Below are 20,198 nucleotides of genomic sequence, written 5' to 3'. Positions count from 1 at the left end.
GATTTTTCCCCTTCCGTTTTCTATCACATCAAATGCTTTTGGTTTGTCAGCTTTGGGAGACATAATTCTTTTCTATTATTTACACAAGTATATGTGTTTTTCCCATTAATTCACCTAACACCTTTGTGCTGAAACGATCCAGATATGATTTAATAAGCTTTACAAAGATAGTGGTGGTTCATATGCAGGAAATCAGATTTACATAATTTTCCACTGGCTTTTAGAGCCACTGAAGTTCAAATTATCTTTACTTTGGGAAAACTCTTTTAATATGCTAAACAAAATACCACCTCCACTATGCTTGAGCTTGATATCATGGTTTTTCTAATACATCAAATGTTTTTTTTTCTGATATGTTAAATGTTGGCTTGCCATGCAGGTTTATCACAGAAAGAGCCTTTTGAATGAGAATGGGAGTGCCCAGTCCTGTAGTTAGTCATGGTTGCAAGTCATTAAACTGACTGAAGGTGAAACTCTAAAAGCAAGAACTAATTTGGTTGTCGGTTTTTTTTTGTTTGGTTTACACATCTGACTTTGCGGAGTGTAAGATCAGGTGCGTCTGTGGGCTTTAGTGCTAGATAGAAAGTGGGTGAGCGGCAGAGGTAATGTGGTGCTCCCGGGCTCTGGGCAGGGTGTTTTACCGTCCCTTTTCTTTTCTGCTGTCTTGTATTTCACAAGAACAAGACCATTGGTTTCTGCTTCAGCCTTCTCCTGTGCTGCCCAGAAGGGCCAGCACACCGGCTGCTCACGGCGGCTGCAGACGGTTGTCTGTCTCCTCACTGTTTTCTTGTATTTTAACTCTTGTGCATGCATTTACTGTAATACTTAATTAGGAGTTCGAGAGAGGCTTTGTATTCAAGCAAGTAAATACAGTTTCATCAGAGACTGACAATAAATGTGTATCTCTTTGGCTAAGCAAAACTTTCAAACTTTGGCTCCAAAAGTTAAGTAGAAAACAAGTTGTTTTCCAACAGAGCTAAATACATTCACCTCTCATTGATTTCAGTGGAGATTTAATGCTCAGTAACTTAAAAACAGATAAATTATTCAGATGTTTAAACATGAAGCACTCATTTAATGTTAAGTATTCACATTTTAAAATGTTTGCATTAATAATGTTTTGTGCTCTTTAACACAACAAGTAATAGTCAGTGAGCATTGTCATGGGAGGGTTGTCTACTTTTGCAGCCTTTTCTCCTGTTTTCAGAAGAAAGCTTTTGCTGCTTTATATGTTATCGTAGAGGAAGTACTGAATTATAAGTATTTGGGGTTTAAGAGTAGGAATTTTCCCTTAACCCTTTTCTTTTCTCTTTGCAGCTCCCAGTACAGCCCAGTATGGGATCACCGGTGATGCCGAAGTCCTGTTCTCCTGCTGGTACCTTGTGTTGACACTGTCCTCTCTCACCAGCATATTCTACCTGAAGAACATCATTCTGCACTAAATGTAAAGAACCCTAAAAGGCTTTTAAGGATTCTCTGAAAGTGCTGATGACTGGATCCAATCTGGTAGAGTTTGTTAAAAGCAGCGTGGGATATAATCAGCAGTGCTTACGTGGGGATGATCGCCTTCTGTAGAATTGCTCATTATGTAAATACTTTAATTCTACTCCTTTTTTGATTAGCTGCATTACCTTGTGAAGCAGTACACATTGTCCTTTTTTAAGACGTGAAAGCTCTGAAATTACTTTTAGAGGATATTAATTGTGATTTCATGTTTGTAATCTACAAGTTTTCAAAAGCATTCAGTCATGGTCTGCTGAGTTGCAGACCGTAGTTTACAAAAAAAAAAAAAGATAAAAAGGAAAAAGAATATTGCAGTAAAAATGTGCTTCTTTAAGGCTGCAATACAACATTCAGTACCCTTCTTTAAAACATTCTATCCACATTTACACATAAACTTTTATTTCTTTTGATAAAAAAAAAAAAAAATCAATATTGCCTTCAAAATCTCTCTTCAAAATATTACACATATCTAGATTTTCTTCCAGCATGATATTCAGGTTTCAAGAATGAGCCTTGTATTATAACTGCATTGTGCAGTACTGCTTTTTGTTTTCTTCCTTTTTTCCTGCAAATTCAGCATGGGTGTGCCTTCATAAAACACTACTTTCCTCTTCCACTCCAACAATTTTGGAATGTGTTTTGGGAAATGCTAAAGCATCCTTTTGAGCATAACAAATCTCTAACTGAGGATGAAGGTGCTATTGGCTAGAAAGAAAACCTCCTCTCCCATCTCCAGTGGGTAACGGAACTGCTTCAGATGTATATTTTTAGGCAATCAGTGAAGGATAGCACCAATTCCTTTTATTTTTTCCTATCTATTAAGCAGTAGATGGTCTCTGTAAAAAACTAGTTTTCCCATTACAAAAGAGAACACAAATCATTTTGAAACATCTTTTGAACGTAAGAAGGTTTCTCTTAGTTATTCTAAATCAGAATTCTTAAATGGCTGTAAATGTGAGAAACTGAATTGTCCCTTTTATATTACCGGCAAAAAAAAAAAAAAAAAAAAAGTGAATTGGTATTTTTCTTGCACTTAATTTTGTACTGGTTTGGCTAATTTAGCAATGATAAAGGATGCTTTTAAATATTAGATATCTGAAAATACATAAAGTATCAAGCAGAATTTTATATATATATAATATATATATAAAATACATATATATATTAAAACAAGGTTGCTCTAATAATTGTACTGAATTGCATGCTGCCGTCAATGATGCATCTTTACAGACAGGACTTCATTACTGACATACTAATACTGTACAAATAGCTTACCACAGCAGTTTAGTTCTCATACATGATTTCCTAGGACTGCAGTCTATCAAGATAAGACTCTCATTAACCTCAATGAAGGATCAAGTTTCAAAATAGCATATAACATTACTATTTTTTCTAAGCAGCCCCATACTGCATCATTGCAAAATGTTGCTCACAGTTTACAGCTGAATTTAAAAATGCCATCCGTGTAAATTGCTGGGACATGACTGTGTCCAGCAGCCTTTGAATACAAGATCTCCTATTGACAACAATAATAAAACCATTATCTATGTTATTATTTCCCTGTTTCGTATGTGAACTCTAATAGGTGACACAATTATTATAAATATGACATTCTTTCTCCTAACAATAAGGCTTTGTAGCTAGCAATACCAGATGAGTACTGTGCATATGCAGCAGTTCCAAATCGAGTTTACAAATATCCCAGTTCTGAAAAGGTAAATTGTGAGTTTGCTTAGACTCAATATATATACTGTCCCATGCTAAAAGGTAGTGCAAATATGTGGTGAACCTGTTGTTACTGATTAGCTCAGATGCAGGGTATGAAGTGAAATATGCTGACTCCAAAATATGGCAATAAATTGTCCTAGGTCACTCTGCTTTTGTTCAGTGACAGGTTGTACTATTTCTATTATATCATTTGCAGCTGTGTGCTGAGCAGTTACTATTTTGAGAAATGTGGCATTTTTTACAAAACCTTGAATAACATGACAAAATTAATTCTTTAAGGAAATGGTATAAGACCAATTCAAATTATATGATACACAGTCCTGATATTCTGATTTCCCTTGTATTGCAGCTTTAAAGTGCTATGTTATAGAACCCCTTCATAAGAAACAGAGGTGCTGCAGATATCATGTCAGTACAGTTTAATGAAGAAAGAAAAAGGGGTGCAAGTAACCCAACTCTTATGCCGTGTCTCATGTAAAACCGAGAGATGGTTGTATTCTGGGGCTGGATCAAATTATATATTTCAATTATATATATTTCATTTCAGTGATTCCTAATATCTGAAGCCTAACAATTCCAGCAACAGAATAGAATGAACAGCAGCTTTATTAAATGTGAAGAAAATGAGGAATGAGGTATTGACTGTTAGCAGACACAGAGCCACTGGGTAACATGGACAAGGCATTTGGTCCCAGCTCTGAATTTTCACTTAAATTTGTGGGGACGTGATTGTTGTCAAGTCCAAAATAGAAAAAAATATATATATACAAATATTCCTAGGTGCCAATAGCATTTAGCATTTTCTTAGATGAGATAGGTTCTTAAACACCAGTCGGATCTGCGTGTTCAGCAGCGGACACGTGCGCACCCACCCGCTCAGCCCCGTGCACTCGGGCTCGCGCAGGCGCCCCGTGTGCCTCGGTGCTGCGGGGCTGGGCTCTGCGGGACTGCTCAATCCTGCAGCCCCACATAGAGGCAGAGGTGCTTACCTTTATGCACTAATTAATTCAGAGGGCGTGGTGCATGAAGATAAGCGGCCTTGATTTTTTGCAGGATCGGAGCTATAGGCAGTATTGATTGAATAAAGGAACTTGGCTCCTCGGTTAACCTGTTCCTTGCGGTAAACTGGTAATTGTGCAGTTTGGGACTTACTGGGACATTCTTCCAACGCAGACTGTGCAGACTGCTGCCAATTGAACTCAACAGCATTTGACAAAATCCATTCACCCTTTAGTTTGTGAGGTGCGTTTGCTTTAGGCGACTGTTTGATGGTATGTTCTACGCTTCTTCAAATGGTTAACCCATACTGTTCATATCTGTTGGTCAAATATTATTATATTTATTCCCACCTTTAAAACGTGAAAAATAAATGGCTTAGCTCCAAGCAGTATAACTGAATATTTATATTAAGATCGTTGTCCACATTGGAAACCCCGAAGTCTGTAACACCGTAAGTTCCTACTCATGCAATAACTCAGGTCTGCTAATTACCATTGCATCGGTGACGTACACAGAAGCAATGATGCTCTAATTATACCGTTGCTGATCCAGATTATACTAATACTGAATTAAAGGATGTCTCACAACTTCTTGAACAAATGCAGTTTCTCAAGGGTTTATAACTTGGCAGGAAATATACTCCTCATAGCTAAACAGCTTTTTTTAAACTTTTCAATATATATATTTTTTTTAGAAACTGTGCTGTTTTTAAGATACAGGAGTGTTAAAAACCATCACCAGGAAAAGCTGCTTTTTTGCACATTTTCAGAGTTAGCATTCTAGACCAACAATGGTAAATGTTACGCCTACCAAAATCTCTGCTTATTCCACATAACTGTGTTATAAAGAATGTGTATACCAAAATATGTATTTACATGGATAAACAATATGCCTTAAAGACTAGATATGCATTTACTTCTGAGATTGGATCAGCTTTGTGCCCAGTCTGGAGGTAAATAATCCATATTTCGTAGCCTGCCATGGGAGGTTTTGTTTCTTTCAAAAAAAAAAAAAAAAAAGAAAAAAAAAAGTGAAGAAAAACATTCAGTTTCTTTTAAAATAATCTTAACTAATTTTAAAATTCTTGCATAAGCTGACATATGTGAGGAAGTTTAGGAAAAGGATGAAGTTTTAGCTCTAGCCCTGGTAGTGCACGGCCCCCTTTTCGGAGCTGTTCCAGCACCAGGCTGGGCCAGGGGCAGCCCCGGGGCCGAGACCCCCCGCGCGTGGTCACAGGGCACAAGAGCTCGCTCGCTCTCAACCTGCAGCCACCTTCCCAGCCCAGCACCTTCTCCTTCCCTCCACCTCCTGCCCCTGGGGACACGGCACTGCCCATCCCCGCCTGTCCTCCTGCTGTGTCCCTGCTCAGCCTCGCCTCCGGAGCTCTCCAGCTTTCTCCATCCTGTCTTGGCCTGAGCCCCCATTAGCAGAATAAATTACATTTCCCAAAATTTAAAGTTGGAGGAAGGTGAGAGGGAGTGGACATCTTGCTGCTGCTGCCACTACGGCCACAGGAATTTCCCCTCATATCTTCCAAATATGAAAGTATTCATTATTCCTCCAAACCTTTTTTTTTTATGCTGCCAGATAAAAAATGCTTGTAATGATGATATATATTATATTTGGTATCTAGAGGGCAAAATCTCTTCTCTCCTAATGCACATCCATCCTTCTCTTTATTATTTTTCAGCCAAAACCGAAACACAATTCGCACATTACATGATGCGATTTATGTGCAATAACATCAGCTTTTCCACTTATCAAAACCATTACAGTCATAAGCACATAACTCCCATTAACCTCAGCGACAGCAACTTAAATGTGAACCACAAGTGAGAATAAACCTTAAAGATGTCATTTAGCAGCAGCAGCCTTGTTTTCTGGTATGTGTCTAATGGCGAGATGGCAGGCTCATTTCTCTCCTCCCCCAACCCGCCTTTTTTTTTTTTTTTTTTTTTCCTCCTGACACGAAAGTACACTTTTCTCTTCGACAGGGAGATTAATTCGGGTCCGAAGGTGTAGTCATTTAGATGTGTTTAACGTTCCTGACGCATCGCTTCGGGCAGCGGTGCTCCGTTGGGGCGTGCGGGCGCGAGAGGTGAAGTGTCCTGGGGAGCCGCAGCGAGCTGGGCAGGCTGCTCCCACTCAATGCTAATGAGACAGCTTCTCGTGGAAATTTCGGCTCTGTAGAAGCTACGGGAGGTAGCACGGTTCATTAGGCTACGAAAGCTTTAAAATGTTAAAGGAACTGGTTTTCCTCTCTCATTTAAGTGAATTGCTAAAAGCACTGGGTTGTTCTTCCACGGAACTTCAAATTCACTATTTTCTTCATTAACTTTGACCTTTTTACATCTATTACAATAAGAAAAAAAAGTTAACTTCAGAGTAAGCTACTGCAAACTCACTTCCCCCAGGCTTTTACAAAGCCTGAGAGCTTGGGCTGGGAAAGAAACAGATCTCGTTTGCCACTATTTCCTATACAAAAGGGATTTAGTGTTAAGGATCCTGAGGTCCTCTGAATCATTTCTAATTACTTTCGACAGGGCACGTGCATGTATGTTTTTCACCCCATGCTTATTGATAGCAAAAGGACAGAACGCCTGGTGGTGCTCCTGGCACGTGGCCCCTTCCCCATAGGCACAATTCGGGGCAATTTTTATGGGATGTTCGAGTAAAGCTTTTGAAGCAGCTGAAGACACAGCCGTGTGCTTTAGCTGTAGGTGAGCAACAAGCCCGATTAAAGAGAGCAATGGTCCCATCCCGCCTTCCTCCAGGTATCCCTAAAAAAACCTTTCCCAACCAAGCCTGGTTTAGTTCCTAAGGCTGCAAAGTTAAATGTTGTGACAATAACATAGCAGCGAAGTGTTTTGCCCTTTCCAGCCCAGCCCCGCTGCACTGCTGAGGCATCCACCACCAAAAGCCCTTCCATGTGTTGTTGTTTCCTCTTTTTTAAAGCAAAGGTGCAAGTAGTGTGCTGCTCTGCTGCTCTGTGCCTCATCTCATCAGGGCTTCTTTCCTGCATTATCTGACTCCCAGATCTGCTGTCACGGCCTTGCACGGGGTGCAGGGCAATGCCTCCCTTCTGCCACTGCCCTTTCAGCTCCTCGCTTTTGGCAGGTGGCTGGGACGAGGAAACACCCCGTGTTTCTCTAACAGGGCTGGTTTAACACACGAAGCCGAAAGCTCAGTGGTGGTTACCTGACTCAGCCAAACCCCGCTCCCTATGCCGGGCACGTAAGTGCTGCTGGCACCAGCGCGGGGTGCAGTGTGCAGGTCTCCATCCACCCCTTTGACAGGGTGTCACTTCTGTCGCGGGAGTCTGGATAAGTTTTCCAGCCTTTGTTTCAGTGCCTTAAGCACCTTTTTTGCAACAGACCATAATGTAAGAGAGTACGTTTTTTAAATTAATTTCAGAAAGTTAATCACCCCCAGCATCTTGGCTCCCCGAGCAGCTGCTCCCAGGCCAGACTTCACACCCGGCCCTCGGGAAGCGCGGCGGTGGCACGGTGGCTGCGAGGCCGCAGAGCTCTGCCCTTGTGATGGCTCTCGCCAGAGGGTCTGCCAGAAGGCACCTGGCTCTAATGAAAAACCTTGGCCGAGGGCTTTGACCTTCGATTTGAATGCAGAATTAGCACTCTGGTAAAGGTTAATGAACAGAAAGGGGTAGAGAGTTTTTGACTGAAATACTTCTGAAACGTTTAAACACGTGAAGGTCGCAGATCAGGCCCACTGCTGCAGAAAGCGCCTGCTTCCCCTCGGCACAGGAGGAGGAGGAGGGTCTGCTGGCATTTGGTGTAGAAATCTTCCCAAGTGATTAGGCTCTGAGCTCTTTTCACCTAAATATAGATTCATTCACCTAAATATAGATTATATCCCTGCATCCCTGCCGTGCCTGCTGCACTGTGCCTGGTCCCCTGGAGGTGACATTGGCCCCACAGTGAGCTGGCTGCGATCGGGCACAGCTCCAGTAGGCCCTCCTCGCCTGCTGGGCAGCTTCGGGGCGCTGGGCTGGCAGGGGACGAGGTGTGACCCATGGGCCCGTTGTGTTAGCTGCCCAGCTTGTCCCACAGGCAGGCTTTGGGGTTCTGCTGGTCTCGGCTGAGACCCCTGCAAGGACAGCGCGGGACTTGTCCTTTACTGTCTAAATGTGTTTGCTTTTCTGATAAACTGTGGTCTTGAAATGCAGTTTTTTCCTTGTTTCTTCATCAAGTTGATGGTTGTGAAAAGTAATTATTTTAGCATATGGTGAAATGTGCAATTATTACTGCTAGGCTCTTCATCTAAGACAATCTGCATTAGCATGGATTGCCTATGAGCACTGACAACAAGGGGGTCAGCCAGTTCAGGCACAAAAAAAACCACTCTCCCCAAACAAGTTCTTAATTTCTAATTCCTGTCCCATCCAAAACCCATGACACCATTGTGGTAAATGGCAAATAATAATGGTAAATACAGGGATGGAGTCTTAAAGTGAATCACAACAGCTAGCTGTCATGGGCTGTTAGCTTAATAATTGCTTTCAACTATTGTGTTCATTATTTCGATTATTAAGGCATTTTGCCTACAGGTAATGCTCACACTATTAGCAAAACCTGTGACTTGTGAAAAGTTCTTTAATGTTGCAATAAATCAGAAGTTCTTTGGGAAGAACTCCTGCCTTCTTCCCCTGGCACAGGCAGAGAGTACGGGGCAGAAACTTACCCCCCGAGGGGCTGAGGCCAGGTACCCCCTCCGGCTGTGCAGAGGTGCTCAGTAGCACCCAGCCGCTCATCAGGCAGTGTTTGGAAGGGTTAGTAAGATCAAATTAAGCATAGGAGAAAAAACACCCCATGGTTTGTATTTGTTGAAGGCAGAGAGGCACCATTTTAAAACAAAAGCCAAGTCTCCTGGAGGCAATGAGCCAAATCTGTGTGTAATTATCATTTACTTTTCAACAGAGTATTAGTAAAATAGCTCAAGTTGCAGCACAGCCATCATGCCCAGTTTAGAAGAGGTATAAGGAATATGTATTTATTCCATAACAGAACATGTTTCCACTCGTCCATGCGATGGCACCTCCTCTGTCACCAAGGCAGACCCCTTATGGGGTCCGTGCCAGGGGCTGAAGGCGAAGCCCCTGACCCCGCAGGCTGTTCTCCCCAGCCACAGCCCTGGCTTGTGCAGAGTGCTCTTTGCAGGGGCCATGCACTTTCTTCCAGAAAACCAAACCCCTTGCCAGAACTGACAGGTTTGAGAGTGGGTGACTGAGGAGCAAAGAGCGGTGCCGTGCTTAGGCAAGGATGGCTCAGCCCGGCCCAGGTTGGTGCCCCAGGCAGGTGCTGCCCAGCTGGGCAGGGGGCTGGCACCCAGCACGCAGCTCAGCGCCAGCCCCTTCCTTCTTTTTCCCCCTAGGACCAGCTGCTGCTTGTCGGCAATAGCATCCCAATGTCAGGTCCATGCCTAAGGGTGGCTGTCGTGGTCCCCTGGCAATCTCTGCGATGGATTTGTCAGCTTAACCCCCGGCGCTGGGAGGCTCACCCAGCAGCGCTGTCCCAGCCCACAGGCACCTGCTGTCACCTCCTGCGCTGCTCCAAGGAGGGGGCAGCTCCCAGCCCTGAATCTACAGCAGATATGCAAATGCACTTAGCAAAGCGCTCCCGCAGATGTTCTTAATTAAAACAACCCAAACCCACATAAAGTAATAACCCAAAAAACCGCCTCACCGCTCTCATATGTTCTGAATCACTGCTGCAGAATACTACAGGAATATTATTTTTATAAGAGTAAACCATTTGCTAAATAAGCCACCTGTTAAATAAACACTCCCTCTCTCCAAATATTGTTGTTTTGTTTTCCAGACTATGCACAATCTGGATTTTTTTGAGATGAAAAAAGATAATCACTAAAGAAAAAAAACTGTATTTTGACTATTTGAAACTATCCATCTTGTGCGCACATCTGCTCCTTTGCAAGCTGGCAGAGCTCTTACATTAAAAGAGAATCGTAGGTACTTATTCAGCCAGGAGCTAATGAATTTCCATCATCACACCATGGCAGTCTTCACTTTTTTAACTTCTTCAAGCCTCAAATTGTTTCTGATTCACCTGGCTTGACTCGCCAATAGAGGTGTCTTCTCACAGGGACAAATCCTGAACCAAGATTGTCTTAGCAAAGTTGACACGGGAGCAAGAACAGAAGGCAGCTCACTTTCATTGGATCCCTTTTTCCATGCTCCCAAAGCCAAGTTCACCATTATCCCACCTCCAGCCTGTCTGTACAGGAGCACCCTGCTGTGCACAGCCAGCACACAGCTGCTCCTTCAGCTGCCCCCTTCCCCTCCCGTCAGTGGGTTGCTTCCAGAAAACACCCGGTTAGTCATACTGAATGCATGTCCCCACAAAATAACCACACACACACACACACACATTAAATAGCAATTAGTTAAATAAAACATTGCATCTGGCATCTTTTCTTCAAGCAGTGGACAGCAGCTCCAAGCTTCCTGCCATCTCCTGGCACCACGCTGCTCCATCCTCCAGCTTGGTCTCGTTGCACCTCTCTTGGGTCACCTCAGAAACGAGAACACTCAACTCTTCATGCTACATAGAGAATAATTTTATTCTGATCCTTAAGGTGCTGTTTAGAGCAGGACATAAAAGGCTACAGTGAAAAAGTGAAGGGAGCAAAACCAAGCATAAAGGAGAGGGCTTTGGGCCACGGCAAGCAGTGAATCCCAGGAGCCAGCTTCGCTCCTGCCAGGGTACCCTGGGCTGCAGCTGATCTCCTCTCTGAATCAGCTGCAGGAGGTTGCTGTTTGAAGGGTTTGGAGTTCACTTTTGAAGAACTTCTCAGAAACTAAGATTCAGAGTCCTAAAAGCTGCAGAATGGGTGTCTCCGGGCACTGTGTGATGTCCTTCCTGATCCCAGAGGAGCACTTTCCCACTGTGGGAAGTGAGGCCTTAGAGATGCTCTTGCCCACACCCTGTTATCCAGCCTGACACAGACCTGGACCCAAAAGTCAGAGTGCAGATCTCTTGGGTGTGTTGTGCTTAGTCTGGGCTGAAATAGGTGCCGATGGCATGCAAAGCAGTCAAAGCAGTCCCGTCAATGTTTCTTCAAGCTTCACTGGTAAATGTGTGGCCAGAGAGATGCTTATCATCTATTGCTAATGCTGAGAACTGGTTGCAAGAAGCCACATGCATTCTGTGTGTGTGCAGTTGTTTACCAGGGATTTAAAATGGCTTTAGCTGATTTTGTGTCCTCAGATCTGAAAATAATACCTAGTTGTCACAAATAATTACGCAGCATAGACAGAGGCTTGCAGCAAGTTTGACATCCTCATCTGCGCAAGTCGTACTTGCACGAAGTCCGGTTAACTTGTGAGCCTACTTGTGCATGCTATTACACTCCGTGAATAATGGTACCTGATATCTGGCCCATGGAAACCTCGCTGATTGGCAGTAAAAGCTGGGTAGGTGATCACCTAAGTGCATAAAATGTGGCCATAAAGATGCATCAGCATTATGAGTTCATATAAAATTGCAGGCACAGAACTGGACAAAACTGCTTTTCAAAATCAGCCCCATTATATCCTGTTCTTTTCCACAGAGAGCCTTTGTGATAATAATCCTGCTGCTATTTTGCATGTTCACACATATTTTCTTGCTCTTTGACACTCAGCACCTAGCAACTTGGCTCGTTCACCTTTAGCTGATGTTTTTCCCATGCCTTCTGAACAACACAGCAGCAAAATCCTCTATGCAAGTCTCACACTCTGTCCATAAAAAGAAGCCTTTTCTTCCAAGACAAGTTCAGTTTTCACCCAGCTACAGGCTCGCCTATATCTTTTAAGCACTAAACCACGTCAGGTTCTGATTTTTTCTCCAAGAGCTTTTATACATCTTGACTCTAACGCAGATTCTTAGAAAATTTCACAAAGGTTTTATTACTCATTTCACTTTGAATGCAGCTCACAAATTAATGGTGCCTGTTAATTAGGCAGCTAACCTGGAAAAAAAAAAAAAAAAAAAAAAAAAAAAAAAGTAATGCTTCCCTTTTGAAGGTAATCTGCTGTAAAACACATGAAAGAGTTGAGTCAGATTTTAATAACTAAGAAAGCCTTTAGCTTTGACATATGAACCGAGTAAGCCTGCAGTGCCCCCCACGTACACACACACACACACAGCCATGCCCCAGCACTCGCCCCCCTTGCCAACTACCTGGTGCTTGCAGCACCGACCTGCTTGGCCCCAAACCAGTAAATGCAGTGTGCAAGGACAATGCGGCCAGTCCCACCCACAAAGCATCCAGAGCAGGCTGCTGCCCGCTTTGCTGCCCAGACCCGCATGCCTACTGCATGTCATGCAGCCCTGGCAAAAACTCAGCACCAGACCTAACTGCAAATGGTGCAAAATACGGTGCAGGTCAGGTACTGCCTGATAGGTGAGCAGCACAGAAGAGCCAAAATAGGCTGCCAGCTTTTGAAAGACTGCAGTCTTTGATAATTAGCAGGGAAGAAAGGAAAATGTTTTGCATACCTGAGTCTACATTAAAGCACTAGTGCAAAAAGAAGTTTATTTGGAAATATTGCAATGGCTGTTAGGAAAAAAGAAAAGAGAATTGTATCCATGTAAGACAGACCCTTCCCTTACCTCCCCATCTCATCCTCTTCCATATAAAAATCCAAGATTTGTTTCATTCAAAGAATAGACTTTAAATTTCTATACTCGTGTCAGGGCAACATTAAATATTAAAGCAAGATATTAAAATTTCAGAGAAACTAAATTAAACCTGAGGTATTCAAAAATAAGTGTTCCTGAATATTTAATACTAGAAATTTCATAATTAACTTTAGAAATCTCTCATATTAAGAAAATGAGGATCTGCCTAAAAAAAATGTGACCACAGCTGTGACCTTCCAGGGGGCTGTGGTGGATGCGCTGAGGCACAGAAAGGTGCGCGATGGCTTTGCTATGGAAGAGGCTTGGATTTACTAGGAATAAGAATGAGGCTGGAAGCAAAGTAAACCAAAGGTGGATTGATTGGGTTTATGTATCTCTGCAAGCAGGTCTTTCCTCATTACCCATGAAGTCAGGTAGGGGCAGGTACAGGTGGGCCTCCTGCTAGTGTCTGCCAAAATTCCCCCAGCTGGCCTGCTTTGTGTCCCACCATCATAAAGCCTTTTGCAGCGTGCCTCTCCACTAACATGTCTAACATCTGCTCCAATATGCATATAAAACTGGGGGAGAGATTCACATCAACACATGAGCTGGCCTAGTACTTAGTGTAATGGAAAAAAAATAAGGTGGGAAAAAAGAAAAAAAAAGCTGCTTGATGGCTGTCCCCGCACGGAAGGGTGCTGCTGGTGTGGGGACACTGCAGTGGGTGGCGAAGGGCTTGTTCTCCTCCACTCATCCCGAGCAAATCCTGCATGCAGCAGCTGGCTGTCACCCTGGGTAGGTTTCGGATCAGCTAATGCATTAACCCAGTGCTTGCTCAGGCTCACTTGCCCAGCTGAGCTGGATGCCCAGGCACAGGCCATTTTTTTCTCCCTTCACCTGAGATCCCAGGGCTGTGAAATAGCTCTAGTTATAAAATGGTTCATAGAGATTTAAAGCATCAGAATTTATTATTCTAATGTCTGCGTCCCACATGCATTTTTATAAACGGAAAGTTGCTTTAAATCAATGGTATGCCAAATTTTTAGCTCTCTCAGAGAATTTGAGCATAGCAAACAAGGCCAGTGATTTACAGCACAGCCTGCACGTGGCCAGAAGTCCTCCAGGTGCCATCACAAGCAGCCAGCTCGTACGCTGTGTGCTAAGGCTGTGGACTGAGTGATTGTGCCTCTGCTTAAAACTGCATAACTAATAGTACAATTAGCAGCACTCGTAGCAGAGACTGTGCCACGGCTTATGAACACTGTGTTCTGCCTCTGCTCATCCTACATCCATAGAAAAAGGTGATCTTTTCATCAAAGTCTCTTGTATCTGTGGAAATCAAGTAGAATTCACTGTGGATGGAATAGAGAAAGTTGGTGGATTCATTCACTGGATGGGTCTAAATGCCATCCCCCTGTAGAACATTACCCTGCAGTAATGGGCAGAAGAAAACCAGTAGATTCACTGGTACAGGCAGTAATTTGACATGGTCAAAGCAGCGCCCTTGGGACCTGGCCACAGCCACAGCCCTTGCCCTGGTGCTCCTGCTGCCGCTGCACACTCAGGCCCCCGGGAGCAGGGCGAGGAGCACCCATGGTGAGCAGGCCCACGACAGGCAGCAGGCTGCAGGTCACGCTGTGCTGGGCACCACGGGCCATGACTCGTTATGGTGGCTGCTAATTTGCACGACTCATTTGGAGAGCGCCGCACGGTACGATAGCGGAACAACACTCACTCCCAGCAAAATGTCAGTTTATGGATGGAGGGGAAGAGAAGGGGCTTGAAGAGATAAAACCATATACTGACAAAACAATAAAGGAAAAATCAATCTTTATGACAGATGAGAAAGGAGATTTACAGTGTAATCAGAAATCACAAAGAGATTCATGGCTTGCCAGAACGGTATCCAGGCAGCATTATTCTATAGAAGGCAACACAATCGTGCTGGCAAGATCTGTTTGCTTGTTTCTGAACAAATCTCTCAGCACGTTCTGTTGAAGTGGGCTGCTACAGGCACAGATCTCAGCACTTCATCTGCACGGGCATGTGTCTCCTTTCACTAAGCGCTCGGCTCCACAATCCTTTGGCTTTTCCAATGCGATCAGCCGGCACAGAACATGCACTCCAAAAATTGCCCGAGATAAGGAGCCGCCCCGGCGGGAGATGCAGTGCCATGTAGCCTCCTCCTCACACAGCCAGAGCAGCAATTAGAGTGAAAATCAAGGCAGACCCGCTCTGCTAATGATCTTCTGGCTATCAGGTGGTTGTATTAGTTCTGTTTAGTTTGATCTAATGTCTTTTAGATAAGGTCGAAATGACCAGTCAGCTAGCCTTCAAAGAAATCCTGATCTATAAATTTAATACCATGTAAAGCTTATACTTCAACCTAAACCAGCGTAGATTGCTTGGCATTTTTTATCTAAAAAGCAAGAATCACATAGCAAGACCCTTAGGTGATTTAATCATCCAGTTACAGCAGTGAAAAAACAAAATCTCTCTCTCTCTTTTTTTTTTTTTTTTCTTTTTCTCCTCTAAAACCTCTTCTTATTGTATTACTGATGTATATCGTGGCCTTCAAAATCTGTTCCTTCCTGTCACCAGAATTAACAGTGGTCATTTACAGTGGGTAAATTGGTTTGCCCCTGTGTATCTATGGAAAGGGTCCTCAGCATGTCCAAAACCTGAGCTTGGGCAATCCAAGTTCACCAGATCTGCTGCTGGGTTGCACAAGTTCTTGTAGGAGGTGCAATTAAGTCTTGGCATGGGGCATTGTTTCATTTTGGCTATGTCTTTAATTTGCATCGCTTTGCCCTGAAGCCGAGCAAGGCAGCCTGGCAGCCCCTGCTCGCTTCTGCGCTTGGCTTTGGGGAGGCCTGGCAGACTGGGCAGGGCTATTTCCCTACAGATGTGACAAATGTCAACTGAACGGAGAAATTAGTCATCACGTATGTCAGAATAGCTTCTAAAACCACCCTTTAGGATGCAAAAGGATCTGCTGAGGGAGATAGGACCGTCCGTGCTGGGACCTCATGCCCTCGCCTCGAGCCTTTCGGTGCAGCGGGGCCATGGGGGCTGTGCTGGGCCGCGGGTTGTGCTCCCAGGGCCTGGTCTCCTGCCCTGGTGCCTGCCTGCCGGTGCTCACAGCACCTTGACCCCGTGTGGTGCCAGGCGGCCCGCAGAGCCCCAGCTCTGCCCTGGGGAGGGGAGGCCTCCCTGCCTCCCTCTGCTCGGCCTTCGGATGTCCTCGGCACCAGCTACAAGGCACACACATTTCGCACTCTGCCCCCGAGCCCCGGCATCACAGATGAGCAGTGAGATACATCGACAAGCTCAGACTCAGTCAGGGGAAGCAATCCAGTCTTTTTTTTTGTCCCCAGCACCTCTTAGAACATCTCAGAGGTGTTCTGGTGTCAAGTGCAGACCTAGAGGGAGCACACAGGAGTTCCCTGGCAATATGCAGTTGCAAAACAAGGGTTAAACACAGGGGCAAGTCTCTAGTATGGATATAGGTCTGTAGGCCTTATCACTGGGTCAACTATGTAAAGAGTAATTGATGGAGAGCATCACAAAAGAACAAGTTAAAACAGGGACCCAGCAGACTGGTGGTGAATCTTCCAGTCTGTTCCCGGTTTGTCACCACTGACACCACCAAAGAGCCTTGGCTCTAATATAGTGACACAAGTTACATGAATGTCAACAAAATCATTAATTTGCACAGCACTATGAAAATGCATATCACTGCACACGGGATAAAAATGACTATGATACCAGATACAACATTTACATATTGTGGGGAATTAATTCATCCTTCATGCAGGTCTGCACCATTATGGCAATAAATCAGCTGTCTGATGAAGGCAGCAGCAATGAAAAATTACATGATCTTTTGGCCTACTGACTTGGTCAAGAAAATGACACAGATTGGAAACCGCATCGCACTCTCCCTTGGTCTCTCTCTCCCTTTGCTCCAGTGAAGCCTTGGCTGGTGCTCACAGTGCTGCCTTTTGTGTTTAGAAAGAGTCAAGAGCAGAAATCTAATCAGAGCAAAACCTTGAAGGCATCAGGCTTATGCCACACTGCTGCAAGTAAAAGACGACTGAATATGATCCTTAATTTTCCCAAGATAGTTTCAAAACAATGAGTTTATCATTTTCAAGCCAAGCCATTTGTTTATGCCCTTTTCTCCTTTGTTCTCAGATGGTGGGCAACCTGGGTTTTATTTTGCACAAAGTTCTTTTGCTAGTATTCATCCATAATCATCAACAAAATAACTTAATATATGTAGGCGACTATAATGACAGTAAATGCCGTGTAGGTGGGATAATATGTGCTTCATTGTCAATGCTTGCATGCTGAATTAAATACCCTATTCTGGTCAAATGCTAATACATTCTATGAGCACTTGCCTATAAACACATTTTTAAAATGTGGTAGAATACAAAGGTGATATGAATAATATATTGAAATAATCTGATATGTGTGAGTTTAAGAACTGGTGTTTTTCTGCAGTGCGTTGCTTGGTACTGGCACTGAAATGATCTGCATGAAAAAAAGTATTCATAGTAATATCAATTCAGTCCTAAATACAGTACACCCATCAGGACTACGGTAGCATCAGTCCTCATCTATAAAGGATGTATTCTTTTCTAAATGGACTCAGCCACAGCTGGCTGCTCAGCTGGTGCTAGAATTATGTAGCACATTACACTTCGACTTCTGATGAAAACCTAGGTGAGGTACAAAACAGGTGGAATTTAAATTTCTGCAGATCCTTAGAATTTAAAGCAGCTCAGACCTCAGCAGCACTTCTATCTCAAGAACACCTTAAAATCAATGGCAGCCTTTGTGCCTGATGGTATTCGGGTGGTTGGTTTTATGCTGGTGCTCAGTGTTGGGCCACTGGACAAAAAAGTGATTGCAATGACGTGAATCATCTGGCAGACAAAGTGCATAGTAGCTGTAAAGACTTTGTGTGTGAAGCTTTTATTGGATTCAGCAACAGCTATAGGGGCCGGGCTAGGGAAAGACAGCAGACTCCCTGTGGGAACAGAGCACCCGGTGCCCTGGGGTCTCAGCTGCAGCACTCCTGGCTTGCCTTGGGATGTGTTTGCCATTTTCCCGAGATACCACCCGATGTCTGCAAAGCCAAAGAAAAAAAAAAAAAAAAAAAAAAAAGTTAAGGCAGGGACAGACCAAGCCCATGGTCTGCACAAAGCAAAGGGACAGCCCATGGGACTTTCTGGCAGCCTGGTTGCACCGTGCTGTCCCGTGCAGGATGGGCACATCACTCTGCCTGGCCACAGACTAGGAGCAGGGGGGCTGCGAGTGGGGCTGGTGAAGGCAGGGCCATCACGCTTCTTTCCTACTGTCAGGAGCAAGGTGTGCCTCTCGTCCTGCACTGGTCTGCTGGCCACTGCCTGCCTCTGGGGCCTGCCCGGCTGTGCTCCCACTGGCAGGCGTCAGCCGACAGCAAGGTAACGAGGGCTGGGGAGAGCCTTAGCAGAGCTGAGGACAGCTCTTCCAGCACTACCATGTGCTACCAGCCTGCAGAATGCCGAGCACGGGACTGGCAGCCGTACTAAACATGCCACAGGCTGATCAGCTTGATTGTTTATTCACTTCTCTTAGATCAGCGGATGTAAAATAGATTGTTCCTCATTACAGAGTCAGGCTTTTCAATTAAAATGTATAATGCACTGAACTGGGAGTATATGTATTCCGAACAATCAGGTTCAGTTCGACAAGAAATAAAATGTGAGCAGTATTAGCTTGGTATAGCCAAATGTTTCTGCGGTTTCTGCAGCGCCCAGCCCCGTGATGCATGGCACAACCTGGCAGGGCGCTGCAGTGCAGACCTGGGGTGATGTGCCCCTCACTTTCAAGAAGTATTGCCTCATCTTTGAGAGCCCGTAACTATTGCTTATTCCGTCTCTCTGATACACTTTAGATTTTTTTTCTCTTCTGTTTTACATTGCAGCAATCTGGAAACCTAGGGATACCATGTTGTATCGATGCCTTGAGTACAAATGCCCCAGGTACCAGTGCATCTAGCTGATGTTTTAATTACTCTCCTAATACAGCAAGGATTTTAAAGAGCAGTAAACAGCAGTGCCCTGAATTAATGCCTTGCTTCTGGGTTGTCTGTTTTTCACAGATGCATTTTCCTTAGTGATCCGGAGCAAAAGGCTTAGTACATTACCATTGCATAAGACAACTTAAAAGAATAAATAAGTCCTGCAACACAGAGCTCAGTATTAAAAAGACAATGTGACAATAATGTCTGAATGATACTACATATTTTAGAGCTATAACTAGATTAGGAAAATCAAAGCACTTCTTGACAAGTAATGTAAATGGGTATTTAAGGTGATCTACTACAAACTACAAATCAGTTCTGGCTTTGTGCTGAGTGCTGAACAGTGAAATTGGAATAAATATAAGAATTCTGCTGCATTAATAATTTGATCTGAAAACATACATGTATATATAATATGCTCAGTGGTTGCCAAGTGAGGACCATGACTTAAAATACAGATTTTGTTTAAAACCTTTATCTATCTAGAAAAAAAAAAAAAATAGCAAAGATATAGATCCTGACCCTAAAAACAAGAAGGGAGAGGCGATGTTCTGTGTTGGTGATTTACTGCAATTTTTGCTCACTACGCTTCCTTGGGTCTCTCTCATGCCTACATGATACAGTGCCACAGATCATGAGAACAGGTTGTAGATGTCTTAGGGCAGCCCACAAGTTGCAGAGGTTGGGGTGAAAAGCAGAGAGGCATCCTCGGGAGCTGTGGCAGCGTGCTCCCCATGATGTCAGGGCGCTGCTGAACGTCCCTTGGGACGCACGGAGACAGGAGGAGTTGGGGCTGGCAGTCCTGGCTCGGAGAGGGCTCTGACAGCCACAGGGAGAAACAGAGGTGAAGATGTCATGGGGGGACCAAACCAGATCTCTCTGTGCTGTGAAATAGATGAAATTTGCACAACCCAGGGAATAAAACACTATTTTTCATCCTTCTTTTCAAGTGGAACTCTGCCTGTAACGCTGCAGAGACCCCAAATGTCCATTAGCAATTTGTAGCTTCAATAGCTGCCATTGGAGTTGCTTTATGCAATATAAAGACCAAGCTCAAAGTGTCGTGTTATTTAAAAATAAATAAATAAAATCTTTGCACCAGACCAGTTCTAACATGGCTAATGCCCAAATAATTCTGACCATTTCAAGGGTGCTTACTCTTAATTACAAACTTTTACTTTATTTACAAAGTATGCCACACTTAATTGCATGTCTTTCTAATATCTCTTGAAGCAAATGCTAATCTGGTAGAC

The 20,198-nt window shown here is 43.9% G+C and overlaps 1 protein-coding gene across 1 annotated transcript in view; it reads left to right on the top strand.

The window, feature by feature from the left end:
- Nucleotides 1–4,619, top strand: part of NEGR1 (neuronal growth regulator 1) — a 241,092-nt gene extending 236,473 nt beyond the window's left edge. The window contains exon 7 of the mRNA XM_082765786.1: nt 1,318–4,619. Coding sequence (XP_082621912.1) covers nt 1,318–1,442 — 125 coding nt within the window. The 3' untranslated portion in view covers nt 1,443–4,619. The remainder of the gene's footprint in view (nt 1–1,317) is intronic.
- The last annotated feature ends 15,579 nt before the right edge of the window (nt 4,620–20,198 follow it).

This window comes from Aythya marila, assembly GCF_965140915.1.
Source record: "Aythya marila genome assembly, chromosome: 8".
Taxonomy (NCBI): Eukaryota; Metazoa; Chordata; class Aves; order Anseriformes; family Anatidae; genus Aythya; species Aythya marila.
Note: the sequence above shows the minus strand (reverse complement) of the source record. Positions and strands in the feature narration are given on the sequence as shown.